We start from the raw sequence: 14,355 nt of genomic DNA, 5'->3' as shown, positions 1-14,355 counted from the left end.
AATATTCTTATTTTTTAATAGGCTATGGTGTCAGATTGTTAAGTTTACTTCAATTATAGTTTTCAGTGTTATATTAAACACGTTTTAGTAGTAGAACTAACAAGTAATTACATTTTTAAAAATTTAAGGTTAATGAGTAAAACCGGCGTCAATATCAAAATAATGTTGACATGAATAAACAATATAAGTAATTTGAATATGAAATAAATATAACGTTATTATTCAATATTAAATTTTATTTATTTGATTATTATACGTTTTAAAGAGCTGTTGCTTACAGTATCTTATAGGCTTATTTTGCTAATAGTAAAATTTTAAAAGAAACAGAATTAAAAACACGAGGAACATGTCAATGTCATTAAACAAACATGTCCTTAAACACAAAAATCTGAATTCGAATAGGAAATCCAGAGAGATAAAATATCTTAAGAAAACAATGTGTGGCATTCCGTCAAAATACTTTTTGTAGATTTGTTATAATCTTTAAGAACACCAACAATAATATTATAATTACTTCCAGGACTGAGTTCCTTAAGAGTATAGGATGGTTTATTAGTGGACACAGGAAACTGATATATTTTGAAATGTTCAGAAGATGATGCATGTTCGATATAAAAATGTATATAGTACATTACAAAGTGGGATGTACCCCTATTTACATTATCGTATTTCTGATAGCTAGTACTGTATTTAGGTAATTCCCATTCGATTGTACATGAAGTATTTGTATAATTCAAAATTTGAATCGGCCCTTCTGGTCCATGAAGTTCATCTGTAAATAAAAATGATTACTGTTAAAATTCCCTTCTATTCTACAAACTAAGTATATCAACAAATGGTTATTTTTTATTAAAAATTGTAACTACAATATAGATTTTTACCTGAGGGATTGTAACCTATATACAGTTTAGTATTCATTGGTTGAGAACATCCAATTTCATTACAAGCAGCAATTATGAAGTGGAAAAATTCAGGTTTAGAAATATCTGCGATGTCTAAATGTTTATTACAACTCAGAATTTTCTCATCGAAACAAGTACTTGAAAAAATACACATTTTAATTGTGTACCATAATTCACAATTATTATCAGTATTATTGTGCAACTTGATAGTGGCAATATTTTGTCGCTTTAGAAATGAAGTATCCACACTGTGCAACATTATATCGAAATCACTTTCTTTTGGTTTACCAGGTATGACTAAAAAATTTTGTTCATATAGTTTGAGATACAATTAAACTAGAATTATGTTAGAAAATAATAAAGCTGGAAAAATAAATATTATACAAATTCTAAGAAAATGTTTGTATTCTTACCTATTAGATGATGAGCGATGCATGCATCCTTAGCAGTATGGATATTAAAAGGTTGATTGTCAGTACCAATGACAATGAAATTAATTTTATATCCATCATTGATAGAGTTCTTAGAAAACCAAATAGTTTCGTAGTGCTGCGTGAAAAACATGATCATTTGTTGTACATCAAATTGTCGCAAAGAAAAAATAAAATTATATTCCACAATATTAGATTATTATTGAGAAATATTTTAATTCTTACAATGTCTGACATATTCCTTGTTTTCATCCACTGGATTGTGCATGAATCCTCCGTGGTTTCTAATACTCTGTAGAATAATGGTGTTGGCTCTTTCATTTTTACTAAAATTCATAAAAATTAGTTAAGAAAAAACTTAATTTACTATTGTTTCAAATAAATTTTTCCAACTATCAAGAGTATAATTATAGAAATATGAGTTACTACCTATAGTATATTCTCTGCTTCTTATGAATTCAGAACATTCTGAACTTGTATGGCAGGACTGGATCATAATGAAATATGTTCCTGGTTCGAAATAATAAGGACCAACTTTATAATTTCTGCATGTTATTCGATCATATACTACTGAAATATCTCCTTCTTTCTTGTGAATAAAAACATTGTATACTTTTTCACAATCTTGGTATATTGAGTAGTTAATGAACTGTATTTGAACAACTCCATAGTAAAATGATATATTAAAAGAATTCGCTTCAGGTTTTCTGGGGTTAACTGCAAATAAAAATTATAAAACATGAAAAAGTGTAATAATGCATTTTCTAATAAGATTAATAATTACCCTTTACGGGCGTAGTTCTACAATCTGTTTCAACGAACGGTGAACGCATTGCCTCTATTGTAGAAACGGCAAAGGCATATTCGTTTCCAGGATAAAGGTTATAAATTTTAAAAGGTATTCCAGGAGAAGCGAACGGATAATTTATTATAATATCTCTGCCGCCCTTATCGGTAACATGTATAAAGTTAATCATATCTTTGGCCGCATTTTCTGGTTTCTTCCACAGGATTGTGCATGTTGTGTCAGTAAAATTTAAAACCTCAATTGGTCTTTCATAGTTGCCTGCTGTATATTCTCTAGTAACTATAGATTCAGAAATGCCTGTTCTATTACAAGCCTCAATTCTAAATTTATATTTATGTCCTTGTGTGAGATTAGTGAAATGATTAGAATTAGCATTTGCATCTAAGACTGTTGCTTCAATAAGATTTTCAGTATTTCCATCTACTTCAAGAAGCTGGATACGGTACCATATCCTCGTGTCTTGCCAATGATAATGCTCTTTCCTCGTTAAAATTGCTTCATTCTTCTCAAATGAAATATAAAACCTATTTTCTTTTGGTTTGTCAGGCACGCCTGAAAAATAAAATGTAATTACTTATGAAAATTTTAATTTACAGTTACAGTCTGGTCTCTCTACACTGTTATATCGATAAAAATTTTCCACTTGACAATCATTCTTATGCACTGTTGTATGGTGCTTAAGATTTTTTAGTATATACGTACCTGAAAATGTTGTAACTTTTGTGCTCTTGTAAACAACGTTTTTATTATTTTGAACAACTTCGAATTCATATGTTGTATTTGGAGAAAGTTCAAAAACAATCATAACTAAAGTATTTTCAGCTTGCACGTAAACAACTCTATGTGCGCGCATAATTTTAGAATTATCCTCTTTTTTTATATTAACTCCAAAATTTGTTTCTACGTATTCATTATTTTTTACTGGAATCGTTAACCAGATTGAATATAGTTCGACTTTATAAATTTTAATACTTTCCGAAAGTTCCAAAGTTTTGTCTGTGAATTATAAATTTATGTTTTTAAACACTAATTCCTTATTAATATGAACTATAAATACTTATTGATGTGAAAAACTATCAGTTTAAGAAACATCGTAATAGATACCTAACGTTCTGACATGTTTGCTCTCAAAATAAAGACCTCTACTTTTCTCAACAATTCGGAATCTGTAGGTAGTACCTGGTTGAAGACGATGTACATCTAGAAATACATATTTTGCTAATTCATTAAAATTAAAATCATTGGTAGCAGTAGATGTGAAAGTTTTGTTTCCTTCTTTAACATAAACTATTATTTCACTTTGTTTGTATTCATTCCTATTCAAAGGTATCATAAATTGGACTCTAGATTTTTTAATAGCATAAACACTAATATTTCTTTTCTGTGCATCATTCCAGTCTGTAATTAGAATTTATTTTTTAAACTAGGATTTAAATTAACAATTTTAAGTTTTATGTAGAAATTATCAGAATGTCGTTTATACCCCTCAAATTTTGAGTGTAGCATTTTCCGTGGACTACTTCAAAAGACATTTTCTCATTCTTAACAATACCAACTATAACATTGTATTTACTTCTAGGTTCAAGTTCATCCATCATTGTAGATGGTTCAGATGATGATGTAACAAAATTTTTGACAGTTTCAGGAAGTGAATTACCTTCTATATAGTATTTAATGTGATATTGTACATTTTCGGTATTATTTGTAGGTTTGGTCCATTGAATTTTGCATGTTTTGTCAGTAACGTGTAATACTTGGAGTGGACCTTTTGGTCCAATAAGTTCGCCTATAAATTAAAAAATTTAATACATAAGCATAAATTTAATATGCTATTTAATAATTTAGCATAAATAAAGGTTAGAGGTTTTCTTATAATAGCATCTTCACTGATGCTTACTTGTCTGTTTGTAAGTTGTGTATAGACTACTAGTCATAGCTGAAGAACATCCTTTATCATTACAAGCCCTAATTTTGAAATTGAAATCAGAGATGAAAAATAATTTTATATTTACGTGCTCATCATAACAGAGCAAAGAAACTTGTTGTCTTTCTCTGTACGGAGGTATTGCTAACCATAATCTAATTTTATACTCTATCTCACAGTTTATATTAGTATCATTGTGCATTTTGACAGTAGCTACATCTTTAGCTAATAAAATGTCAAATTCATTTTCTTTTGGTACAGCCGGTAGGACTAAAAATTAATAACAAAAATTTTAATTAACATTAATATTATAATAAAATGAACAAGTTAACTTAGTTAAATAAAAAGCAACAATTTAAAGCTGAACATAATTACATACATTTGGAATGTTGAGCGATGCATGCATCTTTAGCTGTATGAATGTTCAGAACATTATCATCAAAACCAATAACGATAAAATAAATTTTATAATCTCCATAAGGAAAACTATCTGAAATTAAAATAGTTTCTTCGCGCTGCAAAAAATGTAAAATATTTATTATTCGCTCCAATGACGATAACAGATACTTTTCGTTGTTTATAATTGTACGACAAGAATAATTTCTTACAATGATGGAAATATTCGGTTGTTGCTTTATCCACTGAATTGTGCACGATTTTTCCTTGGTGTCTAATACTTTATAAGATAGAGGTTCAGGTTCTTTTCGCTTAACTGAAAAATATTTGAATAAGTAGTAAAATATTTTCAATATTATAACAACCTAATCCAGATACAAATATTCGCACCTATTTCGTGATCCCTGCTCCTAACTTCTTTAGAGCATCCAATTGCATTACAAGCCTTAATTGTGACATAATAACTTCCCACATCAAAATAGTAAGGTCCGATTTCGTGCTTCTTGCATGTTATTACATCACATTCAATCCCAGAGTCATAAATTTCATTTTTGGAAATACAGACTCTGTAATATTGTGCACAGTTTTCGAAAATAGAATTATCATTTAACTCTATTTTTGCAATTCCATAATCAAATGAAATAGTAAATGAAGTTATATTTGCATTATCAGGTTTTCCTATAAATAAAAATTTTATATGAGACTATAGTAAAATAAAATTTATGCAGGAATAAATTATTTAATATGACAATAAATTTCTATACTTTCCACAGGCGGTGTTAAGCATTCTATTTCTTCGTACGGCGATTCCTGTAAATTTTCCTTAGAAACAGAAATTGAATAAATATTTCCAGGATGAAGTCTATCAATTATAATTGAATCTACAAAATACAACTTATTTATTCGAGGTTTTTTAATATTTCGGTCCCCTTTGTCAATAATTTGAATGAAATAATTATAATTATTCGGCCATTTGCTTTTCCATGAAATAGTACATGTTGTTTTCGTAACAGATAAAACTTTAATCCCCTGCGTAAAACTGCCTATAAATTAAAGTATTTTGAAATAATATTCAAAAATTGTTTCCTTATGATTGCGATAATAATGATCGTTACCTGCAACGTAATTTTTTGACACCATTTGATTTGAACATCCATATTCATTGCAAGCTCTAACTTTAAATTTATAACTATGCCCACTAAGAATTTTACGAAAATGAATAGAATTAATTGTTTCATCTAAATCCGTTTTTCCAATATTAATCTCATTCTTTTTATTAACTTCAACTAAAACGACTCTATACCATACTTCTGTGTTTTGCCAGTGTAAATGATATTTCGTTGTAAAAATAAATTCATTCTCTACAAATGTAACATAAAACATACTTTCATCTGGTATTTCTGGTTTTTCTGTAAATTGAAAAATTAATAGTAGAATATAAAATACAATAGTAAATTAAGATTATCGTAAGTGGTAAAAAAATATATGCTGTGAACATATTTGCTGACAATAGCAAAGAATGATTGGTATATATTAAATTTTATATTGTATTTTAGAATACTGAAGATGTTATTTAAATTATATATAATATACATACGTGAAGCTTTTTTTGTAGTTACTTTTTGGCTTTTGAAAAAAATACCTCTACTTTTATCAACAACGCAAAATTGAAATGTTGTACTTGGAGAAAGACCAGAAATAAACATAACTAAAGAATCGAAAACTTGTAGGTAAATTATGTCTTTGATATCTTGAATCACATGCGTACTTTTATTATCAAATGAAACTAAATAATTAGTTTTCACGTATTCTTTCTTGTTTATAGGAATCACTAGACGGACTGTTGATTGTTCAACGTCATAGACATCAATATTTCCTACAAATATAGGATTGGTGTCTAAAAAAAATAATTTTATATTCATAAATAATAATTAAATATTCGAATGAATAACAAAAAAAGTTGTTGTTCAGAAAAGATTACTTTTATGTAATTTAAACGATGTATTCGCTAAATTTCAATCTTAAAATGAAAATCTTAAAGTTTATTTTTCAAAATTTTGCAAACTTTAGGGGCCGTCCATATATTGCGTACCGCTGATTTTCGAAAATGTTGATCCTCCCCCTCTCCAAACGTGACGCAATGTTATACATACCTTGTCGACATTTTTTTCTTATCGTAATAAATGGCTTGAACTCCCCTCCCCCATCAAGCGTTACATATTTATTAGAAAAAATGGCGCTAATGTATGTAAAAAATCTTACAAGAGAGAGGAGATCAAAAACCCTTAAAAATATGCTTACGTAGTACTTCAATGACCCCTTACAAAGCAAGAAAATATTTTTAGTAAATTTACTACATTTATGTGTAATTACAGCAAAAACTGTAGATTCACAGTACGTTTGTACTGAAAAGTTTCTGTAAAATTACAGAAATTTCTAACACAGCATTTTTAATTTGTTCGATTCTGTTAGAGTTTGATAAAGAGGGAATTAATTACAACAACCGCAAACTATAATTAACTTGAGAAATATGCTGCAATTTATTAATATACATCTTATAAATTTCATTTGCTTACCACCATTAAATTCTTCATTTCTAATTGCATCAGCATACTCACTTAAAGACACTAAATAACAATTAACGCAAATAGAAATAATAAATAATGAATGCATTTTTAAACGAGAATATAATTTCCTTTGCCAAAAGCAAAAAGTTTGTAAGTAAACTACGTGGTTCTTTCTTTAAGTTTTAAATAACTGTAGATAAACAAAAGCGAAGATTAAATTTTATTCTCTTACATAATGTTAAAGAAATGTACACCTGTTCTGCATTTTTAAAATTGTTGCATTTTATGTTTGATGATAAATATTTGCATTACATTTTACTGCTTTAAAATTTTGTTGAATATTTAAATAATAGTTCAGAAATATTTTTTAAAAATAATTCCTTAAATAATTATGTTATTTATTAATTATTAAAGAGGCCTATAAAATCTTAGATTTCTTAGACTATATGGTACCCCAATGGGTTCATCCATTTCCGGATTATTTTCTGACATTGTTATCGATGACCTTGAAATTACTGCATTATTATTATAATATTTATTTATTATAATTATAAACAATTATTAAAACCATTGTTTTTTTACAGATAAGATATTATGATATAATTGCATGTATACTAAAATATGGAGTCTTTGAATTGTTGTACAATTTTAATCTTCCAAACATCTTAGGGATAACTTAATTTCCTGATACGCCAATAATAAATTTATTATTTTATAATTAATATAAATCTAACTAGACTGATCGGCGTAAAATCGCTCTTCGCTTTTTTCAAAAAGAATGATTAGTTAGATGTGTTATTGATAATTAATTTCACCATGATTAAACATGTAATATCATATAAATGCTATAAAATAAGTAAATTATTATTCATAACTTATAATATTCATTTTATGAATGAAAAATAAACAAAATATAGAAACACAACGAACATGTGTCTTAATCTTAATTCGAATAGGTGCTCCAGAGAGACAAAATATCTTAGGAAAACAATGTGTGGCATTCCGTCGAAATACTTTTTGTAGATTTATTATAATCTTTAAGAACACCAACAATAATATTATAATTACTTCCAGGACTGAGTTCCTTAAGAGTATAGGATGGTTTATTAGAGGACACATTATACTGATACATTTTGAAACCTTCAAAAGATGATACATGCTCGATATAAAAATGTAAATAGTACATTACAAAGTGGGATGTACTCGTTTCTTTATTATCGTATTTTTGATAGCTAGAATTGTATTTAGGTAATTCCCATTCGATTGTACATGAAGTATTCGTATAATTCAAAATTTGAATCGGACCTTCTGGTCCATGAAGTTCATCTGTAGATAAAAATGATTACTGTCAATAAAGATAATACTATTAGAAGAAATTTTCTTCTATTCAACCAAAGTAAGTATATGACCAAATTGTTATTTTTTATTAGAAAAATAGTAACTACAATATATATTCTTACCAGATGGATTGTAATTAATATGCAGTTTGGTATTTATTGGTTGAGAACATCCAATTTTATTACAAGCAGCAATTATGAAATAGTAAATTACATGTTTTGATGTGTGAGCGATGTTTAAATGTTTATTGCATCTTAGAATTTTCTTATCGAAACAAGTACCTGATGAGATGCACAATTGAATTGTATACCGTAATTCACAATTATTATTAGTACTATTGTGCAACTTTATAGTGGCTATATTTTGTTGCTTTTGCAATAACGGATCCACTTTGTGCAACGTTACATCGAAATCACTTTCTTTTGGTTTAGAAGGTACGACTAAAATATTTTGTTCATATAGATTGAGATAAAATCAAACAAGAATTGGTGTTGGAAAATAATAAAGCTGTAAGAATAAATATTATACGAATTCTAAGAAAATATTTTTATATCCACACCTATTAGATGATGACCGATGCATGCATCCTTGGCAGTATGTATATTAAGAGGTTGATTGTCAGTACCAATGATAATGAAATTAATTTCATATCCATCCCTGAGAGAGTTCTTAGAAAACCGAATAGTTTCGGAATACTAGTTAAAAAAATGAAACATTGTATATTATTAAGTATTGCCAAAGTGTCAAGTGTTGTTCTGTAATATTATATTACTATTGACAAATTTGATTTTGCTTACAATATCTGACATATTCTTCTTCTTTATCCACTGGATTGTACATGAAGACTCCGTGGTTTGTAATACTTTGTAGGATAATGGTCTTGGTTCTTTCATTTTTACTAAAATTTATCAGAATTATTAAAGAAAAAAATTTAATGAATAAACTTTAATTACTATTGTTTCAAATAAATTTTTTCAACTATGAAGTGTATAATTATAGAAATATCAGTTACAACCTATAGTATATTCTCTGCTTCTTAAAAATTCAGAACATCTGGAATCTGTATGACAGGCCTGGATCATAATAAAGTATTTTCCTGGTTCGAAATAATAAGGACCGACTTTATAATTTCTGCATGTTATTTGTTCATATACTACTGAAGTATTTCGTTCTTCTTTGTTGTGAATAAAAACATTGTATACTTTTTCACAATCTTCATAAATTAAGTAATTGATGAACTGTATTTGAACAGCTCCATACTCGAATGATATATTAAAAGAATTCGCTTCGGGTTTGCTGGGGTTAACTGCAAATAAAAATTATAAAACATGAAAAAGTGTAATAATGCATTTTCTAATAGGATTAATAATTACCATTTACGGGCGTAGTTCTACAATCTGTTTCAACGAACGGTGAACGCATTGCCTCTATTGTAGAAACGGCAAAGGCATATTCGTTTCCAGGATAAAGGTTATAAATAGTAAGAGGTATTCCAGAAGAAGCAAAAATATATCGTATTTTAATATTTCTGTCGCCCTTATCGGTAACATGTATATAGTTAATCATATCTTTGGTCGCATTTTCTGGTTTCTTCCATAAAATTGTGCATGTTGTGTCCGTAAAATTTAAAACCTCAATTGGTCTTTCATAGTTGCCAGCTATGTATTCTTTAGTAACCATATATGCAGAAGTTCCGGTACTATTATAAGCCTCAATTCTAAATTTATATTTATGTCCTTGTGTGAGATTCGTGAAATGAATAGAACTTGTATTTCTATCTAAGTCAGCTGTTTTAATAAGAAATTCATAGTCTCCCTTGATATCGTAAATACGAATATGGTATGATATCCAATATTCTTGCCAATGATAATGCTCTTTCCTCGTTAAAATCGCTTCGTTCTTCTCAAATGAAATATAAAACATTTTTTCATTTGGTTTGTCAGGCACGCCTAAAAAATTAAAACCTAATTATTTGTTAAAATACTAATTTAAAGTAATTGGAAATAATGCTTCAAAATTCTTCATGAAAAAAATTAATTACTCTTGACAATAATAATAATAATAATAATAATAATAATAATAATAATAATAATAATAATGCAATATTAGAAAGTGTTTGAGATTTTTAAATTACATGAGTACCTGAAGCTTTTTTCATTGTTGTAACTTCTGTGCTTTGGTAAAAAGCATATTTGCTTTTATGCTCAACCCTGAACTGATATTTCGTATTTGAAGAAAGTTTAGAAACAAATATAACTAAAGTATATGCAGCTTGCATGTAAATAACATTATCCGTCTTCTTAAATTTTGAAATATTATCCTCTTTTTTAAAAACCAAGAAATCCGTTTCGAGGTATTCATTACTTATTATAGGAATCATTAACCAGACTATAGAATGTTCGATCTTATAAATTTTAATATTTCCTGCCCTTTCAAAAATTTTGTCTGTAATTAAAAAATTTACGATTACGAATGTTTTCTACAATTTTTCATCCCTCAGCAAGGAAATCCATAAGATGGTCGAGAGGAGATAATATTAATTAATCCATACCAATCGTTTTAACATCGTTGCTCTCAAAATATATTCTATTTCTTTTATCAACAACTCGAAATCTATATAAAGTTCTTGCTTTAAGTTCTGAAACGTTCACAACTAAGAATTCTGATATTTTATAAGAAAAATCATCTGTTGGTATGAATGTCGAAGAATTTTTCTCTTTTACTAAAACTGAAATATCAGGTTGCAAGTACGTATTATTATTAAAAGGAATCGTAAGTTCGATCCTGGAATCTTCAATTTTAGAAATTTTAGCCGCTTCCTCTAATCTGCCATCCCTGTCTATAATTGAAACACATTTTACAACAAATTAAATTCATATATCTACTCTACTTTTCTCTTAATTTATTAAAATAGCTATAAAAATTTTACAAACCTTTTGTATGTTGAGTGTCGCATATTGTATCGACTGTTTTTTTAGACATTTTCTGGTCCTCAATAGCACCCACTTTAATATTGTATTTAATGCCTGGTTGAAGATTTTGAATCTCTATAAATGGTTTAGATCTTGATGCTGTGAAGTTTTCGAAAACTTCAGAAGAGGAATTACCGTCGATATAATACTTAATATAATAATCTACATTTCCAGAACTGTTTTTTGGTTTAGTCCACTGAATCTTGCATGTTGTATCAGTGGAACTTAATATCTCAAGATTTCCATCTGGCCCAAATACTTTGTCTGTAGGTAAAAATATTTAGCTTGAATTATTCAATCATGAAATTAAGCCTAACTGCATCCAGATAAATAGTCTACAAGCATTTTTACTGCTGTGTACCTGATAATTTGTAGGTTGTGGAACATTCACTTGTCCCTGCTGAAGAACATCCATTTTTATTACATGCTACAAACTGAAATTTAAATCTAAAGAAAGTATTCAACTTTTCAATTTTTACAGATTCATCTGTACAATACAGATAAACTGGTGGTGTGTATGTGTACAATGACAATTTACATGAGCCTAAACTTATTTTATACCATCTCTCACAGTAATTGTATCTACTATTGTGTAACTTGATGGTGGCCACATTATCAACGATTGATATATCAAATTCATCTTTTTTTGGTACAGCCGGTATGACTATAGAATAATTTACACAAATTTTAATTATTTGACTAATAATAAAACTAAACAATAGAGTCAAATAAGAAGCACATAAATTTAAGAAAGAATGCATACTTTTTAAGTGTTGAGCGACACATGCATCTTTGGCGGTATGAATGTTCAGAACATTATCATCGGAACCAATGACAATAAAATTAATTTTATAATGATTAAAGGCAAAATCAGTTATAATCTCAATAGTTTCTTCACGCTGAAAAAAATGAAATTATTTATTCTTGGTTTAAATGTATATAACATAGTAAACTATGTTATTATTATTGTCTGTTTAAAATACAAGAATAATTTCTTACAATGATGGAAATATTCGGTTGTTGCTTTACCCACTGGATTCTGCACGAAAAGTCTGTGGTTTCTAACACTTTATACGATAAAGGTTCAGGTTCTTTACTCTTAACTGTAATTTTATAATCTTTGCTGCTTACTTCCCGAGAACAGCCAATTTTATTACAAGCCTTAATAATGACATTATAAGTTCCCACTTCGAAATAAAAAGGACCTGATACGTATTTCCAGCATGTTATTTTATCCATAACAATTAAAGGATAGTGTTTTTCTTTTTTGAAAATATAGACATAGTACTTTACGGCACAGTTTTCGAAATGGAAATCATCATTCAACGCGATTTTTCCCATTCCGTAATCAAATGAAATATTAAATAAATTTATATCAGCAATAGCAGGTTTTTCTGTAACTAAACATTCAATTTAAGTGTTATGTAATTGAAAAGTGAGATAAAAAAATGATTTTTTATGATAAGAATTCACATACTCATTGAGGACAAAGTTTCGCATTCTATTTCTTCAGACTCTAAAGAACTTGAATCATTTATCCAAACAGAGAATATGTACATTTTTCCAGGATGAAGTTTATCAATCATGAAAGATACATCAGAAAAATTTGAATTTTTAGAATATGTTGTAACTTGTCCATCTTTTTTGTCCATAACGCAAATATAGTAATGCACATTACCATAATTATTCGCTGGTTTTTTCCATTGAAAAGTACAGGTTGTATTTGTAACATTTAAAAGTGTAATACTTAGCTTACCAAAAGTCACTGCACCTTAAAATATTGTAAAATGTATTAAATTTTGTATTGTATTTTGTAATATTGAAGATGGTATTTAAATTATAAAAAATATACATACGTAAAGCTTTTTTTGTAGTTACATTTGGGCTTTTGAAAAAAATATCTCTACTTTTATCAACAACACAAAATTGATACGTTGTACTTGAAGAGAGACTAGAAATAAACATGACTAAAGAATCGAAAACTGTCATGTAAGTTACATCTTTGATATCTTTAATCTCCCTTGTATTGATATTGTCAAACAGAACTAAATAATTAGTTTGCACGTAATCTTTTTTGTTTACAGGAATTACTAGGCGGACAGTTGATTGTTCAACGTCATAGACGTCAATATCTCCTACCAATATAGGAGAAGTGTCTAAAGATTGGAATTTTATGTTTATGAATAGTTGAAACACCTTATCATGGTGTTGAAGTTTTTATTAATTAACGCAACCAAGCATTAATTGATAAAAATTGTGATTATTCTCATTAGATAATTAATACATTTTTTAGAATTTGGTTTTACTTACCACTTTCAAGTTTTTTGGTTATTGTCCCACCAGCACAGACACTTTGGAATACCGAATAAAATTTGAAGAAAACGAAAATGAAGGATCGCATTTTTGAAATGAGAAAAAACTTCTTTTAGGAGAAGAAAAAAGAATTTTGTAACGGAAATGTGTAGTTATTTCCTTAAGTTTCAAATAGCTTTATATAGACAGAAATGAAAATTAAATTTTATACTGTTACAAAATGTTATAAAAAACGTACACCTGTTTCTTTTTTTTAAGTTTATCATTTTCTGTTTGATGATAAATATTTCTATTAAATTTTACTGTTTTAAAATTTTTTTAAAAGTTAAATAAAATTTGAAGAAAATTTTTAATACTTTTAACAAATTAACTTTTTAAATCCAAATAATAATTTTTGTTTAAAATAATTTTTAAACTTATTTAACTTATTATAAAATCATAAAATTCATAATTTTTAAACTTTGTGAAGAATTTTTTTTTATCAAGAATTTTTTTCTTTTCTTCTCTTTATCAACAATGTCAAAATGAATATTAAATTTTATGTAACGCAATTTTTTCATCGATAATTCAGAATATAAAAAAGTTTTGAGTTTTTGTTAAAAAACTTGTATGTATACAAAATTAAAAATATTTTTATAAGTATAATTAAATTTAGTAAAAAATATTGTATTCAAAGAAAAATATTTAAACTTACTTAAAACACA

At 27.5% G+C, this 14,355-nt stretch overlaps 3 protein-coding genes across 12 annotated transcripts in view; all 3 read right to left on the bottom strand.

Moving 5' to 3' along the window:
- LOC122498227 (neurexin-1) overlaps window positions 1-14,355 on the bottom strand; it is a 413,730-nt gene that overhangs the window by 254,392 nt on the left and 144,983 nt on the right. The window lies entirely within an intron of this gene.
- Window positions 233-7,227, bottom strand: LOC122498224. The gene is made up of 17 exons (XM_043605859.1): window positions 7,038-7,227; window positions 6,059-6,358; window positions 5,577-5,870; window positions 5,226-5,504; window positions 4,852-5,139; window positions 4,674-4,777; window positions 4,445-4,580; window positions 4,039-4,335; window positions 3,625-3,927; window positions 3,246-3,539; window positions 2,844-3,137; window positions 2,118-2,693; window positions 1,763-2,050; window positions 1,559-1,659; window positions 1,316-1,451; window positions 882-1,199; window positions 233-772 (listed from the first exon to the last, which is right to left on the bottom strand). The coding sequence occupies exons 1-17, from the start codon at window positions 7,132-7,134 to the stop codon at window positions 426-428; spliced, it is 4,452 nt and encodes a 1,483-aa protein (XP_043461794.1). The 5' UTR covers window positions 7,135-7,227; the 3' UTR covers window positions 233-425.
- On the bottom strand, window positions 7,549-13,845 carry LOC122498225. 2 transcript variants are annotated; one of them, XM_043605862.1, is made up of 15 exons: window positions 13,649-13,845; window positions 13,195-13,494; window positions 12,816-13,103; window positions 12,338-12,738; window positions 12,102-12,237; window positions 11,700-12,002; window positions 11,300-11,602; window positions 10,918-11,205; window positions 10,509-10,811; window positions 9,740-10,315; window positions 9,382-9,672; window positions 9,164-9,264; window positions 8,926-9,061; window positions 8,489-8,806; window positions 7,549-8,354 (listed from the first exon to the last, which is right to left on the bottom strand). In XM_043605862.1, exons 1-15 carry the CDS (start codon window positions 13,737-13,739, stop codon window positions 8,008-8,010), a joined length of 4,182 nt encoding a protein of 1,393 aa, XP_043461797.1. In that variant the 5' UTR covers window positions 13,740-13,845; the 3' UTR covers window positions 7,549-8,007. The 2 variants fall into 2 exon arrangements, with proteins under 2 accessions (XP_043461797.1, XP_043461796.1); XM_043605861.1 differs by having other exon boundaries at window positions 12,816-13,109; window positions 13,649-13,844.

Source organism: Leptopilina heterotoma, unplaced genomic scaffold, assembly GCF_015476425.1.
Source record: "Leptopilina heterotoma isolate Lh14 unplaced genomic scaffold, ASM1547642v1 Lhet_144, whole genome shotgun sequence".
Lineage (NCBI taxonomy): Eukaryota > Metazoa > Arthropoda > Insecta > Hymenoptera > Figitidae > Leptopilina > Leptopilina heterotoma.
This window is presented reverse-complemented; position numbering and strand designations above follow the sequence as displayed.

Excerpts from the sequence above, each read along its gene's own strand:
- LOC122498225 (XM_043605861.1), bottom strand. The coding sequence starts at position 13,739 with ATGCGATCCTTCATTTTCGTTTTCTTCAAATTTTATTCGGTATTCCAA. Across the intron at positions 12,739-12,815 it reads CGAAACTTTGTCCTCAATGA|TTACAGAAAAACCTGCTATT; the intron begins GTATGTGAATTC and ends TTGAATGTTTAG. Across the intron at positions 12,238-12,337 it reads AACCGAATATTTCCATCATT|CGTGAAGAAACTATTGAGAT; the intron begins GTAAGAAATTAT and ends CATTTTTTTCAG.
- LOC122498224 (XM_043605859.1), bottom strand. The coding sequence starts at position 7,134 with ATGCATTCATTATTTATTATTTCTATTTGCGTTAATTGTTATTTAGTG. Across the intron at positions 4,336-4,444 it reads CATCGCTCAACATTCCAAAT|TCCTACCGGCTGTACCAAAA; the intron begins GTATGTAATTAT and ends ATTAATTTTTAG. Across the intron at positions 2,694-2,843 it reads AAAAGTTACAACATTTTCAG|GCGTGCCTGACAAACCAAAA; the intron begins GTACGTATATAC and ends TTTATTTTTCAG.